The following is a 14,255-nucleotide window of genomic DNA, read 5'->3' as shown; positions in this document are numbered from 1 at the left end:
ACACGCACTCCATCTTTTGTCAGCTGTGTTGTCATGCACATGTATCTGTACCTCCTCTCATTCTGAGTGATGGTGCCGTGAAGAAGCTTATTCACAGTGGACTCCAGGACCTTGTTGGCATCGTTGGCAAAATCCAAGTCCCTGACCTCCGACAACGGAACAGATACAATTGCAAAAGCCTCTTTATCCTCTTTGGTGGGACAGGTGCCAATCTGTTGATGGAGCCAAAAGAACATTTCGATTACAGCATCCATGTTTGTTTTACTTGAGAGTGTGTGTGTGTGTGTGTGTGTGTGTGTGTGTGTGGACCTTCAGCATAACTGGGCGCTCCTCTTCTGTATCGATGGGGACGTTGGTGCTCGTCACCCAGGTGTTTGTGCATAGGTGTCTAAGTCTCACATAGGAGTTTCTGAGGAAGGATGGGACGAGTCATTTACAGCACATATACTAGTTTGTTGATTGTATGTTTTCTGCTGTTACTGAGGTGAAACATTTCCATCTTGATAAATCTGTAAATCCAGTCTTGAAATATTATTTTTTTAAATTATTTTCTTTAAGTAATAACAATGCTGACCTGTCGTTTGGTCCATGACTTTGGTCTAGACTGAAATATCTGAGCAACTATAGGATGGATTGCCATTAGCTTTTGGACAGACACCCATGGTCCCCAGCAGAAAAAACCTACTAACTTTGGTGAATCCCTGACTTTTTCACTAGCGCCACATTGAGGTTAACATTTCTGTTTTTTTTTATAATGACAACTATTGGTTGGATTTCCAGGAAATTTGGCACATACACTCATGTCCCCCTAAGGATGAATTGTAATAACTGATTTTTCATGTAGTACGTTATCAGGCCAAAATATTTATTTGTCCAAAACTTTGGTTTATGACCAGATACCTACAAAATGCATAATTCTCCCATATGCTTTAGCTGTTCTTTGTGTTTAGTGTGAATGTCAGCATTCTAACGCAGCGCATGCTGACATTAGCATTTAGCTACAGTCTCACAGAGAAGCTACCATGGATGTGGACTCATAGTCTTGTTATAAAATGCATGAAAAATAAATATATTTTACACCAAATGAATGCCTGGTGTTTCAATTGTTACAAGTGTCACTTCATGTTGTATTACTAACAAGAAAAATGACACTGAAGAAAAGTCTCAAAAGCAAATGTTTGGTGTCAAAATAAGTGACAGTATCTCAACCCAGTGGCAGGGGTATTTTAACAAGAACTACTGTGCTCCGTGCTGTGAACTCTAAAATACAATATCAGCCGATGTAACTTGTTATTGTTACTCTTGCCCTCATGTGGGTGACTGACCTGGGCACTAGACAGTCGGCCCGCTGCAGAGTGGTGGCATCTAGCTCAAACAGAGAGGCAATGTCATTCCCATGGGGAACAGAAACCAGAGTGAAAGCAATCTTCTCTGCTGCTTGATGCTTCCTCTTGGAGAACACAATATCTGTCTCATTCTGCAGCACACACACACACGAAGAGGATACACACAGACACACAAACATGCACAGAGGAAGAAGACATTAGTGTCAGCGGTTATATGGCACAGGCAGTTAAGTCGTTTGTCAATATTCACACATTTTACTACATGTAGCAATGCTATCCACACAGTTTTTACTACTACTGCCCTTACAATCTTTAAACAAACAGTACACAGTTCATGTCCCTGTGTATGCTCACTCCATATTGGTCTATAAATGACAGATGCATGCAGAGCAGGTCTCATGAGTGTCTTTACACTGTCGCAGTCAATTATATGGAGCAGGTACAGGCTACAACTAATTATTACTTTGGTTATTGATTATTCTGTAAATGGTTTTCCATTAGTTGATTGTAATAATTGTTAGGTTTACAAAAAAAGCTTTCAGAGAATGACAGATGCATTGAATTGCTTATTTTGTTGAATAACCATAAAGAAATATTGGTATGATTAGACATATAAACAGAAAATTCATCAGCAAATATCCATTCGATAATGGATCAAAATGTTTGATCTGCTTTTCTTTTTCATATGTGATAGTGAATTGAATATGTTTGGTTTTTGAGTGGATGTATAAAAAAAGCAATATCCGCTTTATTAATTTTCTAATAATAAGATTAAGAAAAACATTTCTATAGCTGCAACCAGCTAGTGTTTAGTATGTTACTTTATGATGACATTATACATGACAGACACTCACACACTTCAGAGTCTTCATAAATTAAATGCATCTTGTTATATTCTAAAAAACTCTGCCTCATTCAAGTATTAGTAAGTTTATGTAACCAAATAGTTGAGCATAGCCATGTTTTGTGTCAAGCTGCCATAACTTTCCATACATGCTCACGTAAACACTGACAAATGAGCCCAACTGTTGATAAAATCTATAATTGAGGACAGATGGATGTGAGCCAAACTATACTGTCACAGTTTCTTACACTAATGAGGTATCAAATTACACAGAAACATAGCCAGAGAGCCATGACTTCTCTGTGTGGTGTGTTAGACACTGCGGTACGTAGGCTGGTACAGTCTGTGCAAATGCAGCAGATAATGGCAAGGGTTAATTTCTCCCACTGTTCTCTGCATGTCAATGGGAAGCTCCCCAGAGCTGCCTCCACGCCTCAGCTTCTCCATCCTCCCACTCCTCCTCCCCTCCACCCTCCCCCTCCGCTGGTGACTCACCCCACCAGCTTAGCACAGGCGAGTGGAGCAGAGCAGACAGCACGTCTGCCTCCCCTCCATCCCCTCTCACAGGGCACCCCCACACCCAGACGTTATGTAAGGAGCCCCCTGTGTGTCTGAAATTCAGCATGTGCATTCCGTGCATTGCCAGAATACAAATGTGCAAGGTGGCTAATAGCTGAAAGAAATGTCTAGATATAGATTCAGAGTTTGTGTGTGCATGTACAAGTACTGAGAGAACTGGTGGTATTGCATAACCAAAGGATGAGGAGACTGAGAGAGAGAGAAGGGCCTGAGGTTGGACAGACAACATATAAGTGCTGAGATAATTGTTCTTTCCATTCAAACACATAATATTCTCTACTGCTCACAAACTCATTCTCTATTTCTGTTAAGTGTGTTCTGACTCATATATGGTGTAAAATTACAATTTATTGGCATTGCAGAGGTCTTGAATTATAGATATCTATCTAAAAGACTTATAATTATATAAGTAATAAATCATGTGAAAACCGATGTTGCAGCAGGTTAGGTGCATGTGATTTTGCAGCTAAATGTGCTTGTTTGACTGACTCACCTCTCCTTTAGGCTCCACTGTGTTTTCTTTGAATTCAGGGTTCACCTGCAGAGAAACTGAGCGGTCAGTGAACTCAAGTCTAGAAAGTCTGGATGATAATTGTGTCATTACCATCCCCATCACCCAAATCCCATCAAAACTATTCAACAGCAAAAGATGGGCGATATTGGCCATATCAATGGGAATACTGCCACCTACAGCACATCACCTAAAATCCCCTTCAACAGTGTTTATTCAGAAACTGTAAAAGTAGATTTAATAAAGTGACTCAGACAAAATGATGAGTGCAAGCTAATTTCTAAAAGTACTATTATTAAACACAATGAAACGGATGAAAACACAAAAAGAGTGAAAACTCACCTCAGCTGCGAGATAATTCCCAGTCGCCAGGTGTTTGAAGCGGAAGAGACTGTTCCACTGGCCGGCTCCACTTCTGCAGGGGTCATAGTGCACAACCTGGCACGTACAGACAAAATGAGGAGCATTATACACCTAGAAAAATCAGTTTTTGTCCACTGTTAACGATGTTTTCTTGTCCTCTGCAAGTATGTGGGTTAGTGTCAGTCTTTCCTTACCTGATATAGTGCTGTGGGACTCTTATAACATTGTTGTTTTCAGTTTATGTCTGTATGCACGTTACAACACTGTTCATTTTGTTTCTGTTTTTTGTTCAGCAAACAAATCAGCTCTGAGTAGGACAGGATTGGTTTAACAGCAGTCAGAGGGTGACTGTTATTCACCTAGTACACCAAAGTCAGTTTAACCAGAATGAGAGTCATCCTATGTGCAAAGTACAACAGGAATTTGTGTTTGCCCTACCGACACAACAACATGTCAGCAACTGATATGATAACATAAGTACATTCGGGCACAAACAGCAGTGGGACAACAGGAACTTCAATTTAGTGGAAGCTGATAAAGAGTAACATACAGTACAACAGAGAGTGGATTACACAGAAGTAAAAGTGTCAGACAGGCAGACATTATACAGTATGTATAAAAGGGGCAATTATGGGTTTTATTATACAATCCATCATATTTTGATCTACGTTGATTTCAACTGGTGTATATGCTTCAACTGGCATTAGCTGGGTCTTTAGTTTGTTGACGTAAAGCTAGTTGTTACTAAAGGATAACAGATAGATTTCAGTTTCACTTTCTTCACTCATGCCAAAAAGTTACCTGGACGCAACTTCTTTCTAGAAACACTGATTTTAATCAAGTAGCATCAATGATCAATGAGAGATATTGTTAATTCCTGTGTGTGTGTGTGTGTGTTTACCTCAATCTCCCAGAGTGCCTTGGAGCTTGTGGCGGAGGTGGCAGACTGCCGCAGTGTGGTCCTAAGGAAGACATGCTGCAGCTTCTTGTACTCGTCACAGGTCAGAAACTTCTCCTGCTCAGCGTGAAACAGCCTCACCACATCTCCCTGACGGTGGACACATACTAACATGAGACTGCTGCAAGGTAACAGCATGCTGTTTGCTCCCCAGACATGCAACCTAAATGCGGTCCTGCTAAAAAAGATGCACAGAGGAAAGAGATCTAAAAGCGATAAAGCAACATACCCCCTTTAGCACATCTTCCCTGTAGTCGCTAAACTTCATGAACAAGGTGACCTTCCAGCTGGTGTTACAGTTTACAGCATTGACCTGCAGCATAAAGCAGAGAGTAAGGGGCAAACACAACATGGAATGAAGATTTTTTTTAAATCATACACAAGTCACATGTCGCCAGTTGAAATCCAACAACCGTTAAAGGATTACATGTTTTTCTTCTTCTTTGGATATATAATTACATTAAAAACTAGATAGATAAACTACAGCCAGAAGACAATCCACAGGTTTTTCTTGGAGAAAAATTGTTGTAAGCTTTTATATTGCAACAGCTGTATGTTTCAGCACTATCAGAAATGATATAAATGAACTAGTCCCACCTCTTTGCAGCCAGGGTTATCTAGCAGCTCGATGTTACTGGCATGAAGAGGCTGCCCTGCGTTCACTGGCATCAGCACCACCTTGTCTCCAACCACCACCTTGAACCCAGATGGAAACAGTCTTATCGCAGCAGGAGAAACAGGTTGGTAAACTTCCAACAGTGTTCAGAAACAGAAAGTAAGAGTGTGTCCATGCAAGGTATTTGACTAAGGTCTGCAATCATCCCATTATTTTATTTTTTTATTTTTTTAAAGGTGCTATGTGCTGAGCAACAGGCCGAGCTTCAAACAAGAGAATAGTTGAGCTGTTCACAGAAAACAAGTTTATTCATACAGTGAGTGGACAAGAATGCAGCATACAAAGATATGGGGACTGAAAAGTACACCACCTGTTATTGTATCTACACTTGCATAATACATGCTCTCTAACCCAATCGAAGTTATAATAGATTCTAACCAGCCTCATGCGAGCACACTGTGGCTTCAGAAGTGGCTCGTCACACTTATTCCAATCCCATGTTGGAATAAAAACAAAAACATTTGAAATACAGTGAAGCAATATCAGTGGCAGACAGGAGATAGAAAGTAACAACTGGCTGGATGCTTTGAAAGCTCAACCTAAAAGTCTACATGCAATGGGAAGGGCAGTGCACCCATGCTTTTTACATGATATTCTGTGTCTGACCAGATAAAGCACAAACACCATGCACAATCAAGAGCAATACCTTTAACCATAGGATGCTAAAGCCAAAGGGGAAGGACAAAAATCAGAAATGTTACTGGAACAGGACAAACAATGAACTGTCAGTGTATAGGATGAAAAAGTTGGCTCACACACCAAACAACCTCTGCTGTACGTGTAACAGAGAGAAATGTAAAGTTGTTGTAATGGTACTTCCGGTCTATAAAAAAGATGTGTGTGACACTAAGTGGAGGGAAACCTACATTATCTCCTTCACTGCGGAGTTTCCAGAAGGGTTGAATGTAGAACCAGGAGCCCTCATTCCCGGCCGGGTCCAAAGACACGCGCATGGCGTTCTTCTCAAGCAAAGCAGGGAGCCGCTTGTTCACCGTCAGGTACTTATTACTCTTGATGTGCAGGAGCTGAGAAAGAAGATTCAGGGTGTTAAGATACTCCAAGAGCATTGATCGAGAAAGTATTCAGATCCTAAAGTACTAGTAACACACTGTAAATATTCTCCATTAAGAGTAAAGGCCTGCATCGTAAATGTTATTTAAGTAGGTATGCAAGTATAATCAGGAAAATGTACCAAAAGTGAAAGTACTCAATGCAGAAAAATGGTCCCTGTGACTGTTGTACTATTAAATATGAAATAATTAGATGATTATTACTCATCCAATAACATGTCAGTTGTATTTTACTGTTGTAGTTGGCTACATTTTAATTAATAAAAATAAAAAAATTCAATCAATAGCTTGGTTGGTTTGTTAAATTTCAGAAATTCACAACACAATTAACCAGTGACACCTTCATAATGCTTGTTGAGCCCAACCAATAGTTCAAACCTCAAAACTATTAGAAATAAATTTAAATTATTTTAATCATTAAAAGGAAAAGCAGAAAATCCTCACATTTGAGAAGCTGATACAATAAAATGTTTTTGCATGAAAAATCATTTTCTGTCAATCGCTAAAAACTGTCAATTGTAGTGGATTCAAAAGTACAACATTTCCCTCTGAATTGCAGTGGAGAAGTAGAATGTGGCATGAAAAGAAAATACTAATAAGTTAAGCATGTTAAATTTGTACTTCAGTACAGTACTTGGGTTAATGTACATAGGTACCTTAGCAGATCCACTTTTGGGGAATAAAGTAGAGGTTGGTTATTGCTTTGAGGTAACTGCTTGTTTGAGTCAGAGGTTGGTTTACTATTTTATTCAACTTAAATACATCTGAAGAAGTGTGTGTAGTACCACACATTTCCTGTTTCCATTTAACACACAAGGGCTAAATTATTTCAGTGTTTGAAGTCAACCCTCACAAATTGCCTACTGACACAGCCTGTTTACTGAAGCAACAGAACAGAGACTGCCTTGAACGCATTTTGCAACAGCAGTTAATGTGTAGTTGCTTTTCTCAATTCAACCCCTGAAACAAGGGTTTATAAGTGAAACCAAACACTACCGCCGTGGACTTTTTAACAAATTGCTTGAGGTATAAAGGATCGGATGACAGTAACACAAACACAAGGCTCTGGACTCAAGACAATCTGACGCAGCGGGTGTTTACGGAGGAGATGGGCTGTACCTGGATGACACTACTGTATTTGACAACTTCTCCAAGCAGCTTCTTGTTCTCCGACTCGTTCTGCTTCTGTTCCAGTTCTGCTGCATGCTGAGTAATGAAACAGAGATTTACTAAAGCATTGGGATGCAAATGAAAGTTAGGATCTAGATGCAGATTGTGTGAGGGAAAAAATGAAGTTTTACCTGTAACTTCTTAAACAGGTCTCCCTGTGTGTTGTTGTTTCCTTGTTTTCCTTGTTTTGCCTTCCAGAACTGCTTCTGGGCTGAGTATCTGTTCATGGGACACACCTTGAAGAGGCAATCTGGAGAGGAGGATAAGCATTCAGGCACACGGGAGTCACTCTCTGCAAGTCAGGTTAAGTGCCACTCAAGAGTCTTAATGTGGTGAAACTGCATTTTTAGGTGAATGGTTATTTACCCACCAGAGGCTTGTAGAGTCACGTATAGGCAACAGAATGTCTCTAGAACCACAACTTTGTGTCACACAATGCTGTGCGCAAATTATCTGGTCAGCCTTCTTTTAAAAAAAAGGAGTTTGTGTGTGTTTCGGTGTAGTTTTTGTAACATTGAACCAGTGTGACTATATTCCTACACACCTCTGAACTTTTTGGGTGGGTTGGCCAAGTCTCCAGCATCAGGCTGGACCACACACCTGTCATCGACAAGTCTGCAGAGAAGAGCAACAACATGAAAACAATTCAATCAACATTTTTCTTAAGTACATTAGGTTGCAACTCATTTGAACTTTTATGTACATATAGTGCAATTGATAAGCAAGTGTTCTGTGACTTAAACTTTCCTGGTCAGTAAATCAATCGCCTTAAAAATAAAGATTTGCATGGTACAAACTGTAACTGTGTTATCACAGTCAAATGCAAAGAAAGAGTGACGGCTCTGTTCACCATCATTTACATTTCCTTAGAGTTCTCGCAGTATCTGAACAGATGCTCTGAACATTTCTGGATGGAGCTCATCTAATTTAACGCCGCTTTGATCTCCGCTTTCCAGCCCAGCAGGGGGAGATCTGCTCAGTCTTGTGGTTTGTATCTAGATAGATAAACCATGGTCAAATGACATCCAAGTTTCTGTGGCTTTCACATTACACATTTCACATTATACATAACAAAAACAGACGTGGTGTGTGTAAAATGTAAAATGAAGCTTTGAGTGTGAACACTGCATTGGTCATTGAAGACAGAGTTTCGCTGTAAAGTCAACTGTAGGTTACTAGAGTGTGCATAGGCTGCAGTGGGCTGCTGCCTCCAGAGGAAACCATGTGGTTTCTGTGCAGGGTTGATTAGAGGGCATTGAGAGGGAGTCATCCAGTAAATAACTGCCTTGTTTCACACATTCAAGCATTTTGTACTGACTATTTTACACTCTAGAGATGCTTCAACGAGAGGTGAGGAACGATGCACACCTTTGACTGACATTCAGTTATGAAGCTAGAGTAAATGCCCTGGTTCACAAAAGCTAACTGGCGTGGGTTAATGTTCCAAAAAAGACCATTTTAAAAAGCATGTATTAATCTGTCACATCTATCAGTGGAACCGGTAAAGATTAGTAATATCTGATGGCATGAAGTTTGTCTTGTCACTGAACATTTTCCCAGGGGGTAAATTAAACCAGGAGTGGATCTTTATCTTGAATATTTGACCGTAGTTTAAAAATGGTTTCCTAAAAAACAAGAAGACTGAGGGTGACGGTGCTCATAAAAGCTGAAATGGCACGGAGCCCATTATTTAATGGAATTGGAGAGTAGAAGCAGGCAACAAAAACAATGGAGACGGAAAACAGAGCAGGTTTACGAGCAGAATACCTAAAACAGGCTTTCTTTGTTGTGACTCAAATGCAGGTCTGGGCTACAGCAGTGAAATCATGCTTTCTGCATCTGCTTTGAAAGTGTAAGAAAAGTACAGAACATGAGTTTGATCAAAAGGAATTGGTTGCTCCTGTAAATCCTTGTTTAGCTGGTTAGCTGGTTACACCTGCCGTGAAAGTTTTATTTAAAGCTTGTGTAGGCAATTATTTTCAGAAGCATTTTTGTTATAGTTTGTGGAAATTATCTTTGCATCCCAACAACAATCAATAAATCAAATGCTCTGACACAAACATGAAAAAAAATCCAGTATCTGTGGCTGTTGAAGGACTGTAATAAGCACACCCAATCATTTAATTCAATCTAAATGAAATGATGGGCTGGCCTACCTGCCTGTCTACTTGTGTGCACTCTGACCCTGCTCTCACTGTACATGAAAATGTGTTTTGGGGAGTGGCTTGCGAGGGAGGCCTAAAGTGTGGGGGTGTTTTTTTTTCAAAATCTAGACTTCTCTTGATAGTTTCTCAAACCCAGCTTTAAGACTTCATTTCGTCCTGGATTAACTTGAATCCGCCTTCAGGAAATTGGTTTATTAAATCAAAATCAACCCAACCAGACCACATCTGAGAAAGCAAATATGAAAAGTGCAGTTTAGTCGTGAACCAGGTTGAATTCCTGTGTGGAAACCAGTTCTCTGAGGGCAAGGGTCACAGTGGTCACAGTGTTTGAGGGAGTGTCCATGTGTGTTGTTTAGGACATACGTGTTTGTAGGTTGTTTGCAGTTTTACAGTCACAGATGGCTTTATACCAGAGCGATGTTGTAATTTCAACCTGCTGAAATATATTCTATGACACCAGCTATGAATTTCTATATCAAAGACTCCGTATCATCCCATTCCCTTCGTCCTATTTGCACCAAAGGCCGAGGAGCACAAGCACATCCATTCACCCCGTCCACTGAGGAGAAACATAATGCAACGCACAATTCCTCCAATTCATACAAAGCAGGCAGCCCTGCTGAAGTGAGCTGAGCCATTTCCTATTTATGCCACAGCACTTGATCAGTGTCAATCCACAGGCTCTGTATTATTTCCTCTGACTCTGTATCAGAGTTACATCTAAATGATAAACAATAGAGCCCAACAAAAAGGAGAGTGAAGTGCTAAATGAACAGGAAGGCTGGAAAAGCCCCTCAAGCTCAAAAGTAACATTAAGTCTGCACAGAGCTGGGCTTTAGTTTAAACAGAGAGGTTTTGACGGAGCCTTATACTCACCACGAGAGTTTGCTCCGTAACCGAGTTAAACATGAACCAGTGATAAATCTACCAGTCTGGACACAGACAAGCTAATTTTAGCTCCATTGCTTGTGCTGAGTGGACTGAGAAAACAACACAGAAATAAATGTATAGCAGTAGATCTGATATGTTTCTTCTGTTACGTTTTTTATAAAGGAAAAAATGAAAGAAACCTGTAGAAGTACTCATCAGTAAGAAAAGTACACGTGTGAAAGGTTTTTACAATGAGTGTCTGTTGTTGCATGTTTCAACCTGCTGATGATGCAGCCCAGTAATCTAATTGAGTCATACACTTCCTCATTAACTGTACCCTGTCATTATTTCACTGTGCAAGTTAAAATAATCATAGACTAAGCACTTCTATAAATGATACAGTTTGAGTTATTCTATATTTGTCTCTTAATGTATCTCTTATCTTATAAAAAATATCCTGGATCTCCAAAATTAACTTTTGTGATGATTAAAAACGGTGGGACAGCACGAGATCCAAGAGGTCATGGTCACTCATGAATCTGGATCAGCCATATGACCTTATTAGAAACACAAAGGGGATTTGGCTTTTGAGTGTTTGCAATGTGAGGCGTGTGAACTTGCAGATTTAATGTTATCCTAAGCAAACATGGGCAGCCTTGTGTAGCTGAGGTTGCATTGTGCTGACAAGGGTTGTGGCTCAGGGAGGTTCCTGCGGGGTCTTTACTTTTAATACTGTTGCTCTCTCTGAGCCTTGGCGAGCTCTGGCACAGGAAAAAATTCAGCTTTCAAACTAAATGAGTTACTGAATCACTGATAAGAGTTTCACTGCTTTGCCTCACAACAACAGGAGCTGTGAAAAATCGCCGCTGTGCACTTTTGCATTTTGAAATTTACAGCCCCAGTGTGCTGCCGCTGCTGCATTTGCATTTGCAGGGGCCTTTACAGTTAAAATAACGTAGGTTGGCTGTGTACACTCCTGCAGATAGTGAGGCAGGGCATATTGTTGCGTATAAGCAGGTTGTAAGTCAAGCTTCTAACATGTTTTATATTGATCTTGAGGCTTTAACGGCAGAATATGACAGCTGTTGTGAAGTTACTGTTTGCAAGAGGAATTTAAGGGAGAAAAGGGAAAGTGTGAGTGTGAGAAACACAGGGTGAGGAAAAGGCAGAGGAGGTGGGTGGGGCAGACTCATTCCTCAGGGCCAGTCGATGCCTCCACGCTTGCTCTATAGGCTCAGAGGCCAGAGTGCACCCGGAACCACCGAAGCATTTCACCTCGCACTGAAGCGTTCAGCTCAGGAGGAACTGCAGCCAAACAAACTTTTTGCAATGTCATGTGGAGAAAGACATGGTGAACAGAAGTTTCCATCGCACCTACACACGGCTTTAAATATGAAGTCAGAGAACAGACTGACTCATGTCACACTTGTGTGTTCCCCAAACTCTTTACGATTGTGACCCCTTATAATAAAATCTACTTGCAAACCCTCATCACAAGCTGAAAAAAGTGACACATTTCATAGAAACATTGATTAAATCTTCTTTCCTGTCCCATTAGGATTTATCTTGTGACCCATTGGAGAGGTCTGGACCTAGTGACTGAATCTGGCTGGAAACTTCTTTTTAGCTCCACTTCTTTGGTTACTTTGGTTTCCCAAATCAGGATTATTAGAGGAGAATTGTTCATTATGGTCCAACAAACCCCAAATATCTGTATAGGTCTAAATGTCTCTAAATATTTTGATTGTTGATCTACATAAATGGGGAATTTCATGCAGCATTTGAGGAGGAGTGAGTGAGCAGCATGAAAATCGATTTTAACCCCTTATCCTAACTTCAAATGAAGGATAGTGATACTATGAGGGCCCCCCTGACACCGCCTCATGTCGCCTTCCGGGACCCAACTTTGGGAGCCCTAGCAAAAACATCTGCTTGTAACTACTCCCGCTCTTATACCAGGGTTACACGCTGCTTTGCATTCCTGTTACATTTGCGTAAACGTGAATAATTTCCTGAGAAGCGGCATTTTGCGCGCTGACAGGCCTCGGCCACAAGTCGCACATTTTAAGTTTACTCTTAGTTCACGGTGAACGTAGACGAAGGGCGGGGATGTGGTGTCAGATGTAAATTGAAAGTAATAAGATATGAGGTTTAATCCATATGGACTCCCCAGTGAGTAGAAAGTAAGAGGCAAACAGGAGGAACATACCCCAAAGTACTGATGAAGCCATTCACCGAGCCTTCTGCGTAAAGAGACACAATGTCTCCAATGTGAAGAAAACTGGATCTGTGCTCTGACATTTTCACTGAGTAAACGTGTTAAGATCTGTCCAGGTTTCCCATTTAAAAACGAATGGTAGGCTACTTCTCTTCTGGTGAAGTGATCCACACGTTGCAGCACCTCCAGTTAAGCAGCAGTCCTCGGTTTCACCTTCATTCTTCCAGCTCTACATTTCAGCAAGTCGACGGAGGAAAAAGTGTAAAAACTGGTGGCGATTATTTTTTGAGAGAGCGCTGTGTTTTTACACTTATTCAACTTCTTCCTGTATGTCAGACAAACCAGACCGAGGTCTTCTTCGCATCCACTTCAGTGGGAGGAGACTGCTGCTGTCAGGGCTGTGAGCTAATTCCGTTCAATGACATGTTTGTTTTTATTCAGAGAGGCCTTCTGAAAAGTGCAAGTCAGTCAACAATAACTTTTAGAATAGATACATCGCAATATATCTATAGCTGTAGGGGATATTGTAAGCCTACATTTCTAACATATATAGATATTTTGGGAGCTGAGAATGTATCACATGCTTAATAGACTGCAACATACTTGTTTCTGTTGGAATGTTGCATGACAAGATGTTATTGCAGCCTGCTTCTTTTCTCAGTAGACATTTTGAAATATAAACTGCTGAAATAAAATTTGAAAAATGACCTGCAGTGAAGGCTGTTATTGTGAAAGAAAGCAGGATGGAATAATACATTTTAATGATAATTTTAGCAACATATCACCAAGAAGTAATAAATAAATTAACAAAACAGAAATCACAAGAAGGTTTAACAACCTGCCAGTGGCAAGCACTTACTTTACCTCTTAAAAAATGTTTGCAGAAAAAAATAAAGACAGCAGACAGCAACAACTGTGGAAATCTGTTTTCACATTATCTGATTTCTTTACATCAATATAATTAGGTTAAGCATGATTATTTAACACATACACACACACACACACACACACACACACACACACACACACACACACAGGCAGTGTCTTGCCAGACAAATCACAAAAGTTTGGTAGTGAACTTCTGGAACTTCTAAAAATGCTGTGATCATTTTTACTGCACTACATTTATTTTGCAGCTATAGTTACTATTTACTTTTCAGATTAGGATTTTAAATATAAAATCCATGATACATGTATTTAATACAATGCATTGTCACTGATTAAACCAGTAGTTCCCAACCTTTTTGTATTGTGAATAGTGTCTAGTGCAGGGCTCCTTGTCATTTCAGAGGACTCTGAGTTGTTAGCAGTTCCACCAAAGAGACATTTCCCCTCTAAACAGTCATTCAAACAACCATTCAAGGCTAAAAGAGGTAAAATTATCTATTTTGCAAAACACCCCAAATATTAGAGAAACACCAAAAGGTGCATGACGCATCTGAACTTTCCTACCCCATTAATTGTCTCATCGCCCCTCAAATTTAT

General features: G+C 40.2%; 1 protein-coding gene across 1 annotated transcript in view; it reads right to left on the bottom strand.

The window, feature by feature from the left end:
• Positions 1 to 13,163, bottom strand: part of itpr2 (inositol 1,4,5-trisphosphate receptor, type 2) — a 56,446-nt gene extending 43,283 nt beyond the window's left edge. The window contains exons 1-13 of the mRNA XM_038705548.1: positions 12,762 to 13,163; positions 8,062 to 8,132; positions 7,649 to 7,767; positions 7,467 to 7,553; positions 6,144 to 6,302; positions 5,199 to 5,297; positions 4,831 to 4,914; positions 4,545 to 4,691; positions 3,623 to 3,718; positions 3,263 to 3,307; positions 1,326 to 1,477; positions 310 to 409; positions 52 to 212 (exon numbers count right to left, since the gene is read on the bottom strand). Of these exons, the coding sequence (XP_038561476.1) occupies positions 52 to 212; positions 310 to 409; positions 1,326 to 1,477; positions 3,263 to 3,307; positions 3,623 to 3,718; positions 4,545 to 4,691; positions 4,831 to 4,914; positions 5,199 to 5,297; positions 6,144 to 6,302; positions 7,467 to 7,553; positions 7,649 to 7,767; positions 8,062 to 8,132; positions 12,762 to 12,853 (1,412 nt within the window). The 5' untranslated portion in view covers positions 12,854 to 13,163. The remainder of the gene's footprint in view (positions 1 to 51; positions 213 to 309; positions 410 to 1,325; positions 1,478 to 3,262; positions 3,308 to 3,622; positions 3,719 to 4,544; positions 4,692 to 4,830; positions 4,915 to 5,198; positions 5,298 to 6,143; positions 6,303 to 7,466; positions 7,554 to 7,648; positions 7,768 to 8,061; positions 8,133 to 12,761) is intronic.
• Between the last annotated feature and the right edge of the window lie 1,092 nt (positions 13,164 to 14,255).

The sequence above is a fragment of the Micropterus salmoides genome, unplaced genomic scaffold (genome assembly GCF_014851395.1).
Source record: "Micropterus salmoides isolate LMB-PRFRI ecotype aquatic unplaced genomic scaffold, ASM1485139v1 Ms_hic_scaffold_8, whole genome shotgun sequence".
NCBI lineage: Eukaryota > Metazoa > Chordata > Actinopteri > Centrarchiformes > Centrarchidae > Micropterus > Micropterus salmoides.
Note: the sequence above shows the minus strand (reverse complement) of the source record. Positions and strands in the feature narration are given on the sequence as shown.